At 39.8% G+C, this 14,521-nt stretch overlaps 1 protein-coding gene across 1 annotated transcript in view; it reads left to right on the forward strand.

Annotated features, from left to right (window-relative positions):
• The first annotated feature begins 255 nt into the window (after positions 1 to 255).
• LOC145772259 (uncharacterized) overlaps positions 256 to 14,521 on the forward strand; it is a 45,202-nt gene continuing 30,936 nt past the window's right edge. Inside the window, exons 1-2 of the mRNA XM_082584119.1 lie at positions 256 to 404; positions 9,607 to 9,708. Coding sequence (XP_082440245.1) covers positions 308 to 404; positions 9,607 to 9,708 — 199 coding nt within the window. The 5' untranslated portion in view covers positions 256 to 307. The remainder of the gene's footprint in view (positions 405 to 9,606; positions 9,709 to 14,521) is intronic.

Raw genomic sequence — 14,521 nt, forward strand, 5'->3', positions numbered from 1 at the left:
GCCGGATGAGTTATATCAGAGTCATCTATCACTGATAGTAGCTTTTATATTGTCTGAAACGTAATATCCTCACAAGCAAACAAGAATGCTTGACGCATTTGCCTTTGCCCCTTGTCACTAATTAATGTCAAATTTGTTTTGTATTTATACAATGCCTTTCAACTTTAACCTTATATATTAGGGCTTCTTTTGTCAGCTGTATCGCTCGCAGTGAGTTGTCATATGAACTACCTTCATTTGAACATTTTCAAAAATTTTGATATTCTATGTACGTAGCTAGGACTTAGTTATACAGGACTTGTTTATCATGGTTGAAGTAAGACCAAACCTTGAAGAGCTTACAGCCTTTGACAAAGGAGGACTCAAAAAAACAGAAACCATGGAAAAGTCAGGAGTTGTTGAAGGTAAGAAATATAGCGAAGCCCTAAGATTAAACTTTTTAAGCTATAGGCAAAGATTCAAGTTTTTAATAATTTTTCTTAGACAAGTTGAAACAACTATTTTGAAACTATAGTTTACGTAGCAAGTTGTATATCTGCATAGGTGCAGAGGGCGTGATCTTGATCTTCTAGACTAGAATCTAGATCACTCTTTGTGTGATCTTGATCTTGAAAATCAATAAGATCGAGATCACTTTGGAAATTAAGTTAAGTTACTTGATTGAGGCATTTTTTGAACTTGTAGACTACTGTGCAAAGTAATTAGCGGTAACTATTAAGACTAAGCCACTGCTAATGATGTGTGTGTGCCAAAAATGGATTGAGTCTCAATCTAGTTTGGCCAGTGTTGCCATTTCAAAATTGAAAAGCTTTGTGTTAGTCATAGGCTACAAAAGTGAACTGACGAATATACTTTATGCTGACGTACGATAAAAAGTTACTCAAATTTCTTCACATTTTTATTTTGTGAATTCTAAAAAATGTTTGATTTTTTTTATTCAATCTTTGATGTTTCAAAATTTAAAGTGCAATGTAACAAAAACCTGGCTCTAATCGACTTTGGTCGTGCAAAGTGGCTTTTGCCGTAAATCCACCGGATCAAAAACTATTTAAGATCTGGATATAAACAATAACATTAGCCTAACCATGAAAATATGCGCTGCTTCCTTTTTTGTATAGCTTTTTTTGTTTGAAGCTGTTTGTCTCATCTCAGCCTTTTGAACTTTTTTGTTGGCAGACAGCAGTACCACGGCAACCAGATAGGTAAATGGTGATATAATCCAGTCAAAGTTAAAACTGCTTAGTAACAAAGATCTTAGAATATGGACCAAACAAAAATCTGGTAAAAATTGATGTACCGGTAGTTCAGGAGTTGTCAACCTTTTTTGCATGTGGGCCAACTGGGTATTAGGAAAACTGTAGCGGGCCGCAATAATAAAATTTTAAACTGACTCTTATTCTAAAAAAGAACAAATTTTCGTGCGTTGTATTCAGAGCAGCATGTTGTTAGTAGGCTATTTAACTTAGAAAACCGCAACAGCAAAAATAATTGAGCAACACTACTGCCAGACCAAACTCTTCAACACTTTTGACTTCTTTAATAATGCTAAACAAACGAAGGCACTTGTTTATCATGCTTACAGCGAGGCGAGCGATTTTTTCAGAATGCTCATTGCCAAGAAAGAGTAATGCTGTCCTCTTGCTTTACAAATGGATTCTCTTTAATTAGGCTATGTCGAGTCTTCGCGCAGTTTTTTTTTTATCAATTTCGAAACGTAGCGAAAACACACGACAGGTGGAGTAATAAAAAAATAAGACAAAAATAACTTTTCTTAAAAAAAAAAAACTACTTCAAAGCATAAAAACCGGTTTATGATTTGTTGCAATCTACTCAGTGAATCAACAACATTAAAAAATTTACTTGATTCATAAATAAATGGAATTCCAGCGAATGGAAAAAGACAGCAACGCAAATTAAGAAAACCATTTGTGCCTACCTCCATCCAAGCTGCATGGTCAAAAATCCTTGATGAAGATATAATTGCATGGCACCCCACATTAGGCTCAGACATCCAGTCGGGTTATGCATGATCGAGGTGGTCAAACATAACATTCGCCTTGGGCATGACGCTGCAGTTCCATTCAAATTACGACAACGATTGACAATTAAATAGCAATAATCACTAAAATATCTATTACACCAAACATTTACAAACATCAACAATCCCTAATTATTAAACAACAACAAGCTAAACCAAATAAAATTAAAAAAAACTCATAAATAATAACTTAATAATAATAATAATCATCAGCCGGTCATACCACTGCTGGCAGATGGCCTCCACATATGTTTCCACACCATTCTGTCTATTGCTGTTCTCATCCAGGTGATGCCAATCTTTTCTTATTAATAATACTAATAAACTAATAATAATAATAATAAAAACTAAACAAAAATCACTATAGCACTGAAGATGAAAACAGTATAGTTTTCGAAACGTTTGTTTGCTGAACATGAGTTTAGTATCTAGGCTACATTTTGGGCTCTTTATTTTTTGTTAGATTAACAATGACTAACTTACCACAATTCTTAGGCCAGTGCCAATTAAAAGCAAAAGTTAGAAAACACCAACTGCCTTTAACCAGGTTGCTTACGAGTAAAATTGTTTTATGGCAAAATATGGCAAATATCAAAAACAAGTTGTTTATTTGCCATCCAGAGTCGCAACCCACTTTGTGGTCAAACTTCTGATTCGGTTGTGTACAGTAAAACTGTAGCACACATACGCTGCTGAAATGAAACTGGTTGTATATTTGCGTGGAGATAAAAGAAAAAGACGAAAACTTACATTAAGCATAAATTTGAATCAAAATTAAGTACAACACTACCAGCTTTTTAATCTGAAAAAATGAAGTTTGCTTTAATTTATGATTCAGTAAATTTACCTCCTCGGTAGGTAAAATCAGGGCCCGATTAACCATGAGGCACACGAGGCACAGGCCTCAGGCCCCCTGGTTTTGAGGGCCCCCATTTTTTTTACTTTAGTACCGTAGGCGTAGGTAGTGAAAGTTGTTGTGTCAGTGTGACCACAGTTGTTATTGCAGTGAGCAAAGTTGTTGTGCCTGGTTCGACTCTCGGGGTGTGCGCTTGCGCAACGCATTTCAGGTCTGCTCTCCATTCAGCGGCACCTAGTGAATGGAATAATTCCTCGGCAACAACACTTCAACAATCGAAAATTTCACTCTGCCAATCTGGGTAACCGGCCCTGCGTCAAAAGCCTCTACAGTGAGTCTACACGTATGCGAAATTACCAAGAATAACCTATCAAGGCTTTGTCAGTCCGAGGATAAAGATTCAAAACCAAACCAAACCAGTTGTTATTTTTGAGAAACGATTTCAAATTTTGTAACGATTGCTAAATGGAATAACGATTCCGAATCGTCACGCTTTGGCGAAGTCCCTGGGCGAAGTTATTGGCAATGCTAGGCAAAAGTTGAACACTGCTACTCTGCATCGAAAGCGATTGCCAATAGGGGCCGCTAAAATTAGCTGTGCCTCGGGCCCCCGTAAGCCTTAATCAGGCCCTGGGTAAAATTTACCCCCAGGAGGTAAATTCACCCCCGGTTAAGAACCACTGCCGTACACAAACCATCAAGTTGTATCTTTCTTGCATCAAACCTGCACCTTTGAACAAAACTGCTTTTAATATCTACTTTCAGTAGCCTACCATCATTACGTTAATAACTGGACATTTTTGCCCAAATATTTTTACAAATAACTTCATTAATAGGATATTGACAAAAATCATAAAACCAAAACAGGTTTACTATGCTAAAACAAAAGCCTCATAACGTTACCAGTACCCAGCAGGCTTTCAAAATAGTACGGATGAAGAAAGGTACCGGTAGGCTAGTATTTTAATGAATCTGAAATAAGCTTACATGTGCTCCCCAATTGCATTCTTTTAAATTTAATCTTTGCAGATACTGAATCGAAGCTTCAGCCCAAACTGCAATACAAACGCTTCAAAAATTGATGATGCTACATTTTACATTTTAAAACGTTAATGTACTTCAAAATACAACACTATACAAAGTTCCTAAACTGGTAAAATGTTGAAAACTGATAACAAAAATTTATTTGTCCAAATAACTAAACATTTTCGACCAAATGATTCTATTAGTAACTGCATTATAGTAGGATATGGAGCAGGCTTTTGAATCCTACCTGTGAAGAAATGCACCTTATTTAGTGAATAAGCTTAGGCCTACTTCTGCTCACCAATTGTGCTCTTTTACACTTACTTTTTGCAAATGTTGAATCGAAACTTATTCTGCTCAAATTGCAATACCACATGCAATTAGTTTCCAAAATACAGTAGATGATAATACATTTTACGTTTATTGGAAAATATCAACGTATCTCATTAAATTATAACAATTGTGTAAAGTTTGTAAACTGGTAAGATGTCGAAACATCATGGTAAGATTGATTTGCCCATATAACTGGACATTTTTGCCCAAATTTGCGACTTTTTTCCAGCAGAGGAGCGACCGCCCCCCTTGCCCCCTGTCTCCTACGGCTATGGCTCTTGGCCGTGCATCTTGCTCAAACACCCAATAAGAGCCGTCCTTGAATTCAATACTAAAGAGGTATGGTAGTGTAGAACGGAAGTACCGCCAAAAATCCCCAATCCTGATCACGAAGAGTGACCAAAAATCTTGCAATCGTGTGCGAACCTAATGAATTTATTGAGGAACATCCTGTTGGCAAGACAAGTTGTTTTTCGTGCAGCACATTCACCTGGCATGAGTCTCGAGCAGCAGACACGATGAAATATATCACTTGACCAAATTATTTTACTGTACACAGTTTACCAGTAATACGTTTGTTGATGGAAGGCGTCACGAAATATTAATGCCATAAGCTACTGTCCACGAGTATTACTGTTTAGAGACGCACCTAGTGTTGTTATAAAAGTGATCTGTGTGCCTACCACAAAAAAAAACCTAACCTGCATGTGTTTTGAAGAATGACGTCAATACGCATTCTATACATTCGCCGTCTACCATTTCCTTCTCAGATTTTGCAGGCAAGACACTGCACGTATTTCCTGCCAAAACAATAAAATTTGTTTTACATTTTTGCTCACATAGATGAAATACTTAGCATTCCAGCAGCGGCAAACGAATTTTTAAAAGCGTACAAAAGACCACCTTAGAAATAAAAAAAAATATTTTTTATCTATTGGTTGTCACATACCTCGCGACACAATAGAAAATGTTGGGATCTACTGCGCACATTAGTTTAGTAATGTGCCTCTGTGCTTCTTTTCAAATTTTGATTTTCACCAACTTCATTCTAGCTAAGTTAGCTTTATTTTAATTAACGCACAACAATAAAATTATTTACATCTACTGCAATATGAAAATTGGCCTGTTTTTGTGCACAAATATAATCTTGATTCGAGGCTTCACATCAGACAAGCAAAGCTTACTATTTTGGATTTCTCTTCGACAGCTGTTCAATTTTGATTTTTTTTTGATCATGATCAGCGTCGATCCTCTCGAAATGTGTCCGGCGAATTTTATGTTCTGTTTTGTTAAATCGTCGGCCCATCTATCTTGCACTTCGTATCTTTTTCAATTAATTTATTTGTAATGTGTTTTTATATGATAATTTTAATATTCTTCTGCAACACCAGAGTTGAAAAGCATTACTTTTTGTGAATTTTTTGTTGTAGGTTCAACTTTCACTTCCATGTGACTTTAACTGGTTTGATATCATGACAATAGTTTCAGTTTTAATTGCAAATCTATACCTCTTCTTAAAAATTCCTTGCATTTCCAAAATGACGCATTTGCTTGACCGATTCTTCTTTTTACTTCATTGGTGCATCTTCCATCTTGTGTAATGAGGGACCCTAGGTATGTGTACTTGGTGACCTGATCCAATTGTTCTCCTTCCAGCTTAATCTTTATTTTTTGTTTCCATTGCTTTTTTCGATCAGCATTGTCTTTGTTTTGTTTAAATAGTTTCATTTTGTACTTTTTACTGATTTCATTGATTTTGTCCATACTTTTCTGCAATTTTTCCTTTGTGTCAGCCAGAATGACAGTGTCATCTGCGTGCATATCTTAATATGTTGTTTACTATTTGTCCATTAAATCTGACTCCGTTTCTCTCCAGTGTTGCTAACGTTTCTGTAGTCTTTTTAACTCATTCAACAAGAGTCATATAAAAGTTTGCTACTTGTATTCAAAATCGCAAGAATGAAACTACCCATCAAAAAGGTGTGCATACTGTGCAACCAAAAAATATGGTGAAACAAAACGAGATGCGCTGATCAACAAAAACGCAAAAGGGAAGACCTAAGGGGAACGAAAGCAAGGTACATTGTTTCAACAAAAACAAACAAAATACACACCTCCCCAATAAAATTTATGACCGCCCATAACGAAGGGGTGGTTGGCGTCTTCTCTGTGACCGCCTCAATATATGTCCTTGGTTCGAGACCGATGACGATGATGATTCCTCGGTTGCGATCGGCGTGGAAGAATTTTCGATTGAAATCGGCGTGGATGGATTAGGAACCTCGTCGGCTGTCGGCTTAGGAGTCCCCTGTTTAGAAGTACCATGGCCTAGGTTTTCGACATTTGCCTGGGCAAATCTACATTTTTCCTTCCTACATCTAAGACCTTTCGAAGATAAACGATCAAGTAGTCGTTTAAGGTTCTGGAAATGTTCTTCTGCTGTAGCTCCACTTATCAAAATGTCATCCAGGTAGACTGCTACATGAGTGCTACACCTGGAAAGTCACTAGTTAGATCATCCATTATCTTTTGGAAATTGCCTGGGGCAGAAGAGATGCCAAACGACATAGCATTTTGTAGTAAAACCCCTCTATGGGTACTTGATGCCAAGACTTTACGACTCCTTGGACCTAGCTTAATCTGGTTATAAGCATCTGCCAGGTCAATCTTAGTGAACCCGTGGCCACCCCCTAGTTTACGCATTAAATCCTCTGGAAGAGGCAAAGGGTGCCTGAGAGTTCTAAGTTGTGGATTAACCGTCGAGGAATAGTCACCACAAACTCTTAATTTGGGTTTCTTACTTTCAGTAGAAGCCTTGCGAACTGGCACTACAGAAGTTTCCCAGTCGCAGAATCGTACAGGTGTCCAGTGTTCCTTTAAAAATTCTTGAAAGGCGGATCTATGCCCGTGTCAACCCAATTATCGACCCGCTCCTTCCAAAGAAGCAAGCTGGATTCCGGATCGGAAAATCCACTGTGGGCCATGTCACACTTTTGACCCAAGACATCGAGGATTGCTTTGAGGTAAAACAGAAGACCGGCGCTGTCTTTTTAGATGGAGCTGCCTAAGACACCGTGTGGCATCACGGCTATACTTGCAGGCTGCTTCGTCTGCTTGCAGACCGATATGTGGTTCATATGATTATGGAACTTATCAGGAATCGAAGCTTCACCCTCACCACCGGAAACTCACGGCATAGCAGATTGAGACGCCTGAAAAATAGCGTCTCACATAAATCAGTCCTTGCTCCACTTCTCTTTAACATCTACATTCTACACCCACGACCTTCCAAGCACAATCTTCGCAAAATACGCATATGCGGACGACCTGGCAATTCTCCACTCCACAAAGTCGTGGAAAAACCTAGAAAACAACCTGACCCAGGACTCAAAAACCCTCTCAGCTTACCTCCAGAAATAGCGACTGAAATTCAGCGAAACCAAAACTGTAGCAGCTTTCCATCTACGCAACCGGGAAGCTAATTATGAGCTGAATGTCCAGTATAACGAAAAATCATTGTCCTTCTGACAGATCGCTCTCGTACCGCCACCATTTTATGTCACTGCGCAAGAAACTGTCATCGCACGCTGCTGCTCAAGCGCCTGACAGGCTCCAGCTGGGGAACGAAGACTAACACTTTTTATATAGCAGCCCCAGGCCTTATTTATTCCTCAGAAGTGTACTGGGCACATGTTTGGTGCCGCAGTGCTCGCAGTCACAATATCGACACTGCCATTAACAGAGCTCTGCGCACAGTGGCCGGATGCCTGCGTATCACAGCATTGGATAATTTTCCCATTTTCGCTGATATTTAACTTGCTGAGCTTCGTCGTCAGTCTGTCCCTCGGTCAACAGGCCCTACAGCCCAACCATATTCTCCATTCCAAGATTTCTGCTCCCTTAAACGAGCATCCCGTCGACTAAAATCAAGACACCCATTCGTGTCAGCCGTTCAACTCTTGATTAACGAAGCTGATGAACAAGAAATCTCTGCGACTAATTGGGCGGATTATAAATGGAACTCTCAATGGAAGTCAATCACCACCAGACTCCATTCGTTTATTTCCGACACCGACACACGTCCTATCGGCCTAACACTACAAAGACAAGCATGGGTGCACTTCAACAATTTCCGCACGGGCATCAAGCTTTTCCGATCAACGGTGGACTAGTGGGGACTGGGCTCTTCTTCCTCCTGTTGGTTTGGTTTTGAATCTTTATCCTCGGACTGACAAAGCCTTGATAGGTTATTCCTGGTAGTTTCGCATATTTGTAAAGGCTCTTGACACAGGGCCGGTTACCGAGATTGGCAGAGTGAAGCTTTCCGATTGTTAAAGTGTTGTTGCCGAGGAATTATTCCATTCACTGGACGCCGCTGAATGGAGAGCAGTCTTTAACGTGCGTTGTTCAAGTGCACACCCCGAGAGTCGAACCAGCGCCGCGTGATCTTGAGCCTGGCGCGTAACCAATGAGCTAACGGGGCGGATGTGGTGTGGTGCTGAGAAACAGACCGCAGACCACATCATCAACAATTGTACCACCTTCAAGCCACCTAATGGAGTGGTAAAAAGATAAACCTTCGCCCCCAGAGGATCACAAAATGACGACCAACACTCAACAATAAGCACGAGAATCTCAAAGGTCACTGCATTAAACAGCGTTGAACAGATTATATGATGTGCTATGTATAGATAGGCCTACTGCGAAAAAGTAATCTTAAAATACACAGAGAGAGAAAAAGACTAGCCGTAAGCATCAATTGTCATTTTAAAGGTGGATTATAGCGTTTTATTTGCAGTGCTTCCAAAATTTTGGTTTGATACACAAACCTTTCCCTGGACAAGTGTTCCCCGATTCTATTCGATAGATGTTTTTTCTACTACAGTAGATGTCTATTCTACTGAACAAGACATTTCATAGTAATCTCAAAAAGTGCAATATCGACCACACAAACTGGAAGAAAGCGGAAGAGGATAGGCCGATGTTGAACATCTGCCATTCATAAAGGTGCTGCCTCGTTTCAAAAAAGAAGATCTCAAAAGTTAAAAGAAAACACAGAAAATAACGTCAACTGCACCCACACCCAGCTCTTCCAAGATATCTAAAATGTCAAATGCAACCGAACTTTTAAAGCTGAGATTGGACTCATTAGTCATTCAAGAACTCATAACGTTTAAGCAAAGACCATCATCCTCGAAAACAAGGAGTAGTTATCTTCAACACTGTAGTTTTAAACCCGTTTTTTTCGTGAGGAACACCCTCTTCTCTCTATGGTACGGACTACTGTATTCATTTTGGAGTATTGAAATCAGTAACCAACAAAATTGAAAATATTTATTGATGATATATTTAGGTTATGCTCAAGAAAAAACGCTTGAAAAACTGACGAGCTTCGAAAAAGACACTTTAAACCACGTTGACATAGACGAGAAGAATAGACTTCCCACACAAGATGGTAGGATTTCAAGTTTTTCCAATATATTAATTGATTGATTGAATCTTTATCTTCGGACTGGGAAAGCTTCTTGCAGAGCTTAATCCTGGCAGTTTAGCATACTTGTAGAGGTTTTGAATCACTGACGCAGGCCCGGTCACCGAGATTAACAGAGTGAAGTTTCCGATTGTTGAAGTCTTGTTGCAGGGGAATTATTCCATCTATTAGATGCCGCTGAATGGAGACCAATCCTTAACATGCGTTGCTCAAGCGCACACCCCGAGAGTCGAACCAGCGCCACTTGATCTTGAAGCTTCTTCGTTCCAGAAGTCACGCGCTAACCAACTGAGCTATCGGGAGGACAAATTGCTGTACGTTGCTCTATATCTGGGTTTAACATCTGCAATACTGGTAATGCGTTACTTAAAGCAATCAAGGGTGCTACCAGATAGGTCTATTATCACTTAATAGACCTGTTCCAAATGCAAAAATTTTCAAATTTTTTGCCTTTTTCATTGTTTCCCATGGTTTTGATTACGACAAATCCGAAAATGATAACCATTTTGCTCTCAGATGATGAGGTCCTCTGCCTCAAGAGCCCAACCATTTCATTTTTGTCAAAATCTCTCATTTTGGATCTCTTAAGCTTGACTTTTGAAGTCTATATTTCAACCGAAAACTTTTATATAATAAATGCCTTACTGATAATGTTCAGTTCAAATGAAAAATCAATTTTTAGCTAGTTGGTATGATCTTGAGGGTACCCGGACATTTTGCCGAAAGGACATTTTGCCGAAAGACATTTTGCTGAATGGACATTTTACCGAAACTCCTTTTTGTGTTATATGTATCGATATTCTCCACAGTGTGTTTTAGTCTATCGTTCACAACCTTAGTCCTTTCGGCAATTTGGCCATCGGCAATATGTCTTTCTGCAAAATGTCTTTCGGCAACATGTCCTTTCGACAAAATGTCCGTGCACGGATCTTGAGAGGTGGGGAAATTAGGAAGCAGCACTTAGCGCTACCAGTGATGAAAACGCATATTCTTATTTTAGACAACCAATACACATTTTTGAACTTTCCTAATGGGTCTAGTCTGACAGAAAAATACATCAGATTTATTCATCGTCAGAATTAAATCTGTTTCCTTCTATCAGATTTTGACCAGGGGTCAGCAACCGTTTTTAACAAAAAGGCCATTTTGCCATATCCTTCAACTGATATGATCAGCAAAGAGCCATAAATTACAATATAGCCTTTGTATTTCGTGGTAGTTCTGTAAAAATAGATCAACACACAGTTTCTCATCTAAGAACTATTCTTTTATATACGCACAGTAATCTCAGTTTGTGAACGACTTTCCACGCGTAAGCCTCTTCAGCTGCTACAAAACTAAGAGCTCTGGTGTGACTTTTATCCATTTATTAAAACCTTAGCAGTAATTTATGCATACTAGATTAACTAAAAGAAGTCCTCGGAGGTTTAGAGATCCAGAGGACCGATCCTCCGCCTGTAAACAGACCTTTGAAGGAAATAAACAAGGCGCTCGTAGGTAGTCTAAAAGAGACAAGGAAGGGACTTTACGCGCTGTCAAGAAAGTAACTTTTTTTGTAATAAGGACGCGCAATGAAAATGGTAGATCTGTGTACAGTAGAAGAACTTGAATGCTAAGCAAAACTTGCTAAGACCGTCTGTGGTAGATCTAAAAAAACCTAGGCTAACACTAATTTCATTCGTCGTCGTCGTCGTTCGTATGAAGCAGAAAGTTTGTGGTCAGCCGAATGGAAGGACTTGGAGCCAACTTTTCGTCAGATCATCAAGTGTGCGAGGCCTGTTATTCCATTGGGAGGGGAATAGATGGGACACCCAAAGATTGTGTGGTTGGCTGTTTGCTCCGTCGCACTGCACTGACACGCAGCAGAGTCCCTTACGCCCCAGCGTGTCAAGCAAGCATTGAAGCGGCCAACTCCCGTTCTTATTTGGTTCAGTGTCACCTACTCCCGTCTCTGAAGCTCAGAACCAAGTGGGAGTGAAGAGGCAGGAGAGACATTGAATACAAAGAGGCGGGACTTTATTTTTGGTACAGTGCTCAATTCCTCGGACCAGGCATCTGACGTGCTGAAATCAGCGAGGTGGAGTTTTGCAGCATGCCTTACAAAAGGGCGCCGTGATGGTAGGCGTTGTATGATTGGGACATTGAGAGTGGATACGCGATCGTGTAGTATGTGGTTCGGATCAACACAGACTTTACTTACTAATGAAGACACCAGCGCTTTTCTGCGTACATTAGCGGGTAGGATACCTGACAGCACTGGTATAGGTATTGTTGTGGTGTTGGTTTTAAGCATCCAGTAACAATGCGCATTGTCTCGTTCAGGCAGGCGTCTAATTTTTTGGTATGCTTGCTGCGACACCATGCCGGAGCTGCGTATTCCGCGGCACTGTAGGCGAGCGCCAGGCCACCTATGCGAAGGGTAGATGGTTTTTCCCCCCATGTAATTCCGGCCAAGCACCTCAAAAATCCATTGCGTGCGGTTACTTTTGCACGTAGGCCTTGGATGTGCTGCTTGTATGTCAGTTTTTTTTTTTTTTTTTTTATCTTTATCCTGCATTGCGGGAAAGCGGACTTGAGCGCTATGCATCGGTGTACGCCTTCCGACATACACCTGACCCACGCTGCAGCCGACGGCAATGTCAGTTTCCGGTTGTCTACTCTACTTATGACTTAAATTTGGTACTACCCATTACTCGAAATCGATCACTGGGTATAGGCAATTATCGTAAAGTTTCTTGCCCAGAGAAACAACAGCAAGTGCGGGTGGCTGGAGTCGAACATGCAGGCTCTCGACTGCGAGCCCAACGCGCTAACCACTCGGCCACTGCTGCCGGCAGTTGTCTATCCAGTTTCACCCCGAGATAAGTTGGTTGACTTTTGAACGGTAGCTGACAACCATTGACTTCGACCTTCAATTTCCTGTCGACTTGGTGATTATTGAGATGAAAAGTACTGACGGTAGTCTTTGTAGCACTGAGTTGCAGTCTCCACGTATTTAAGTATTTCGAAATTCTTTTCATATCTGACTCCAGTGAGTGCTCTACATTGGCCCAGATTCTATTAGTGGCTAGTAAGGCTAAATCGTCGGCATAACCGTATTGCTTTGACTTTGTGCAGGGGAGGTCGCTGATGTAAATATTGAATAGCAATGGTGCCAAGGTTGATCCTTGAGGCACGCCGTTTTTCAAAGAACGAGGTCGGCTACTCATCCATCGCTGGTGTAAAGTGTGAAGCGTCTATTAGAGATCATCTCCAAAATGAATCGAACTGTGTGGCGGCTAGGGATAAAACGAAGAAGCTGGAGAGTCAGTCCACGATGCCATACCGTATCATAGGCTGCAGTTAGGTCAACCAGTACCAGGCCAGCTTTCTCTCGATGTTCGAAAGCATCTTCAATGTCGTCAGTCAGTTTTACAACTTGATCAACTGCAGATCGTCCATGACGGAAACCAGCTTGTTCCTTCGGTATCAATGATAAGTTCAAGACGTGAAAGAAGCAGTCGTTCTAGAAGTTTAAATAGAACACAAAGGAGAGATATTGGTCTATAGCTCTTGGTGTCATCGGCAAGGCTTTTTTGGTTTGAGAATAGTCATCACTGAAGTTTTACGCCATATTTTAGGGAAACTAATTTCATTGTTTAACTAATTTCAAAATTAATTTCATTGTTTACATCCTATGTTTTTTATGTCTTGTTTTGTAGAAGGCGATGCTAATGAAATGCAAATACGTCATGATTTCATAAAGTAGTCTTTTTGTTTGTATCGACATCTGTTTTTGCAGGTCTTAACTTGCTCACTAGTGAAGGCTATACCAGCTCAAACCTATTCATTATTTGTAGAAAATTTGCAAATAATGTTTAAAACTGCATAGTGGCGCGATTGAAGTGAATCCGTCATTATTTTATGCATTCACATGTATTGAAATTTGTTTTCTGGATTAGTCAATATTTTAATGGAGGAGAGTGGTTGTAGATTTTGGTTTGAAACACCATATTGCTTCATAGTTATGCTTGTTATATTTGTAACATTGGTCACAGCGGTAAACCATAATCTCTTCGTGGGAAAATTGTAACATAAGATTTCCGGATCCGTTCGTCTGTATGCAATGACCGAAAAGAAACACTCTTCTGAAACGTCTATTCAAGAACTGTATTTCTGTAAAAATAGCCCCAAGGCTGTCGAAATTGCGACGCAACACCGTACGCCACTAAAAACTTGTCACTACAATACAAATTACTGAGATAAAAGACGGAAATTTTGTCCAGCTGGCAAGCACTAAGCAAAACAGTTAAATATGCGACCAACTTTCAAGCAACAATTTTAAGAATGACGAGAATAGCTTGCTATATCTCAAACGCACGTAGGCAGCTACTGTGACGTAATAATCCATAAGCAATGATAAGCTATTTAAGCACCTGTTCAAGTTTGGCTTACACCTGTTCAAGTTTGGCTTACACCTGTTCAAGTAATTAAAGATTTAACGATGATGTAATGTTATGCTGCAGCTGCAATGTTTTACAGGTCTTGCAAACGGTGGTGCAATCTGCTCATTTTTTAGAAATATTCCATTACGTAATACGCTAAGATTCAGTTGACCTGAACGGTTTTATATGACGTTTGATTTTGTGAATAATTGTCGGGAACATAGCGGCCCCTAGTTATGACAGTCTGACATGGCATAACTAAAAAAGAATTTAAGGACAATTGTGAGCCAATGAATAAAAACACACGATACACAAATTGTTTGAATCTCTCACGTTTAAGTTAATACGCAAAT

Source organism: Aplidium turbinatum, chromosome 6 (assembly GCF_918807975.1).
Source record: "Aplidium turbinatum chromosome 6, kaAplTurb1.1, whole genome shotgun sequence".
Taxonomy (NCBI): Eukaryota; Metazoa; Chordata; class Ascidiacea; order Aplousobranchia; family Polyclinidae; genus Aplidium; species Aplidium turbinatum.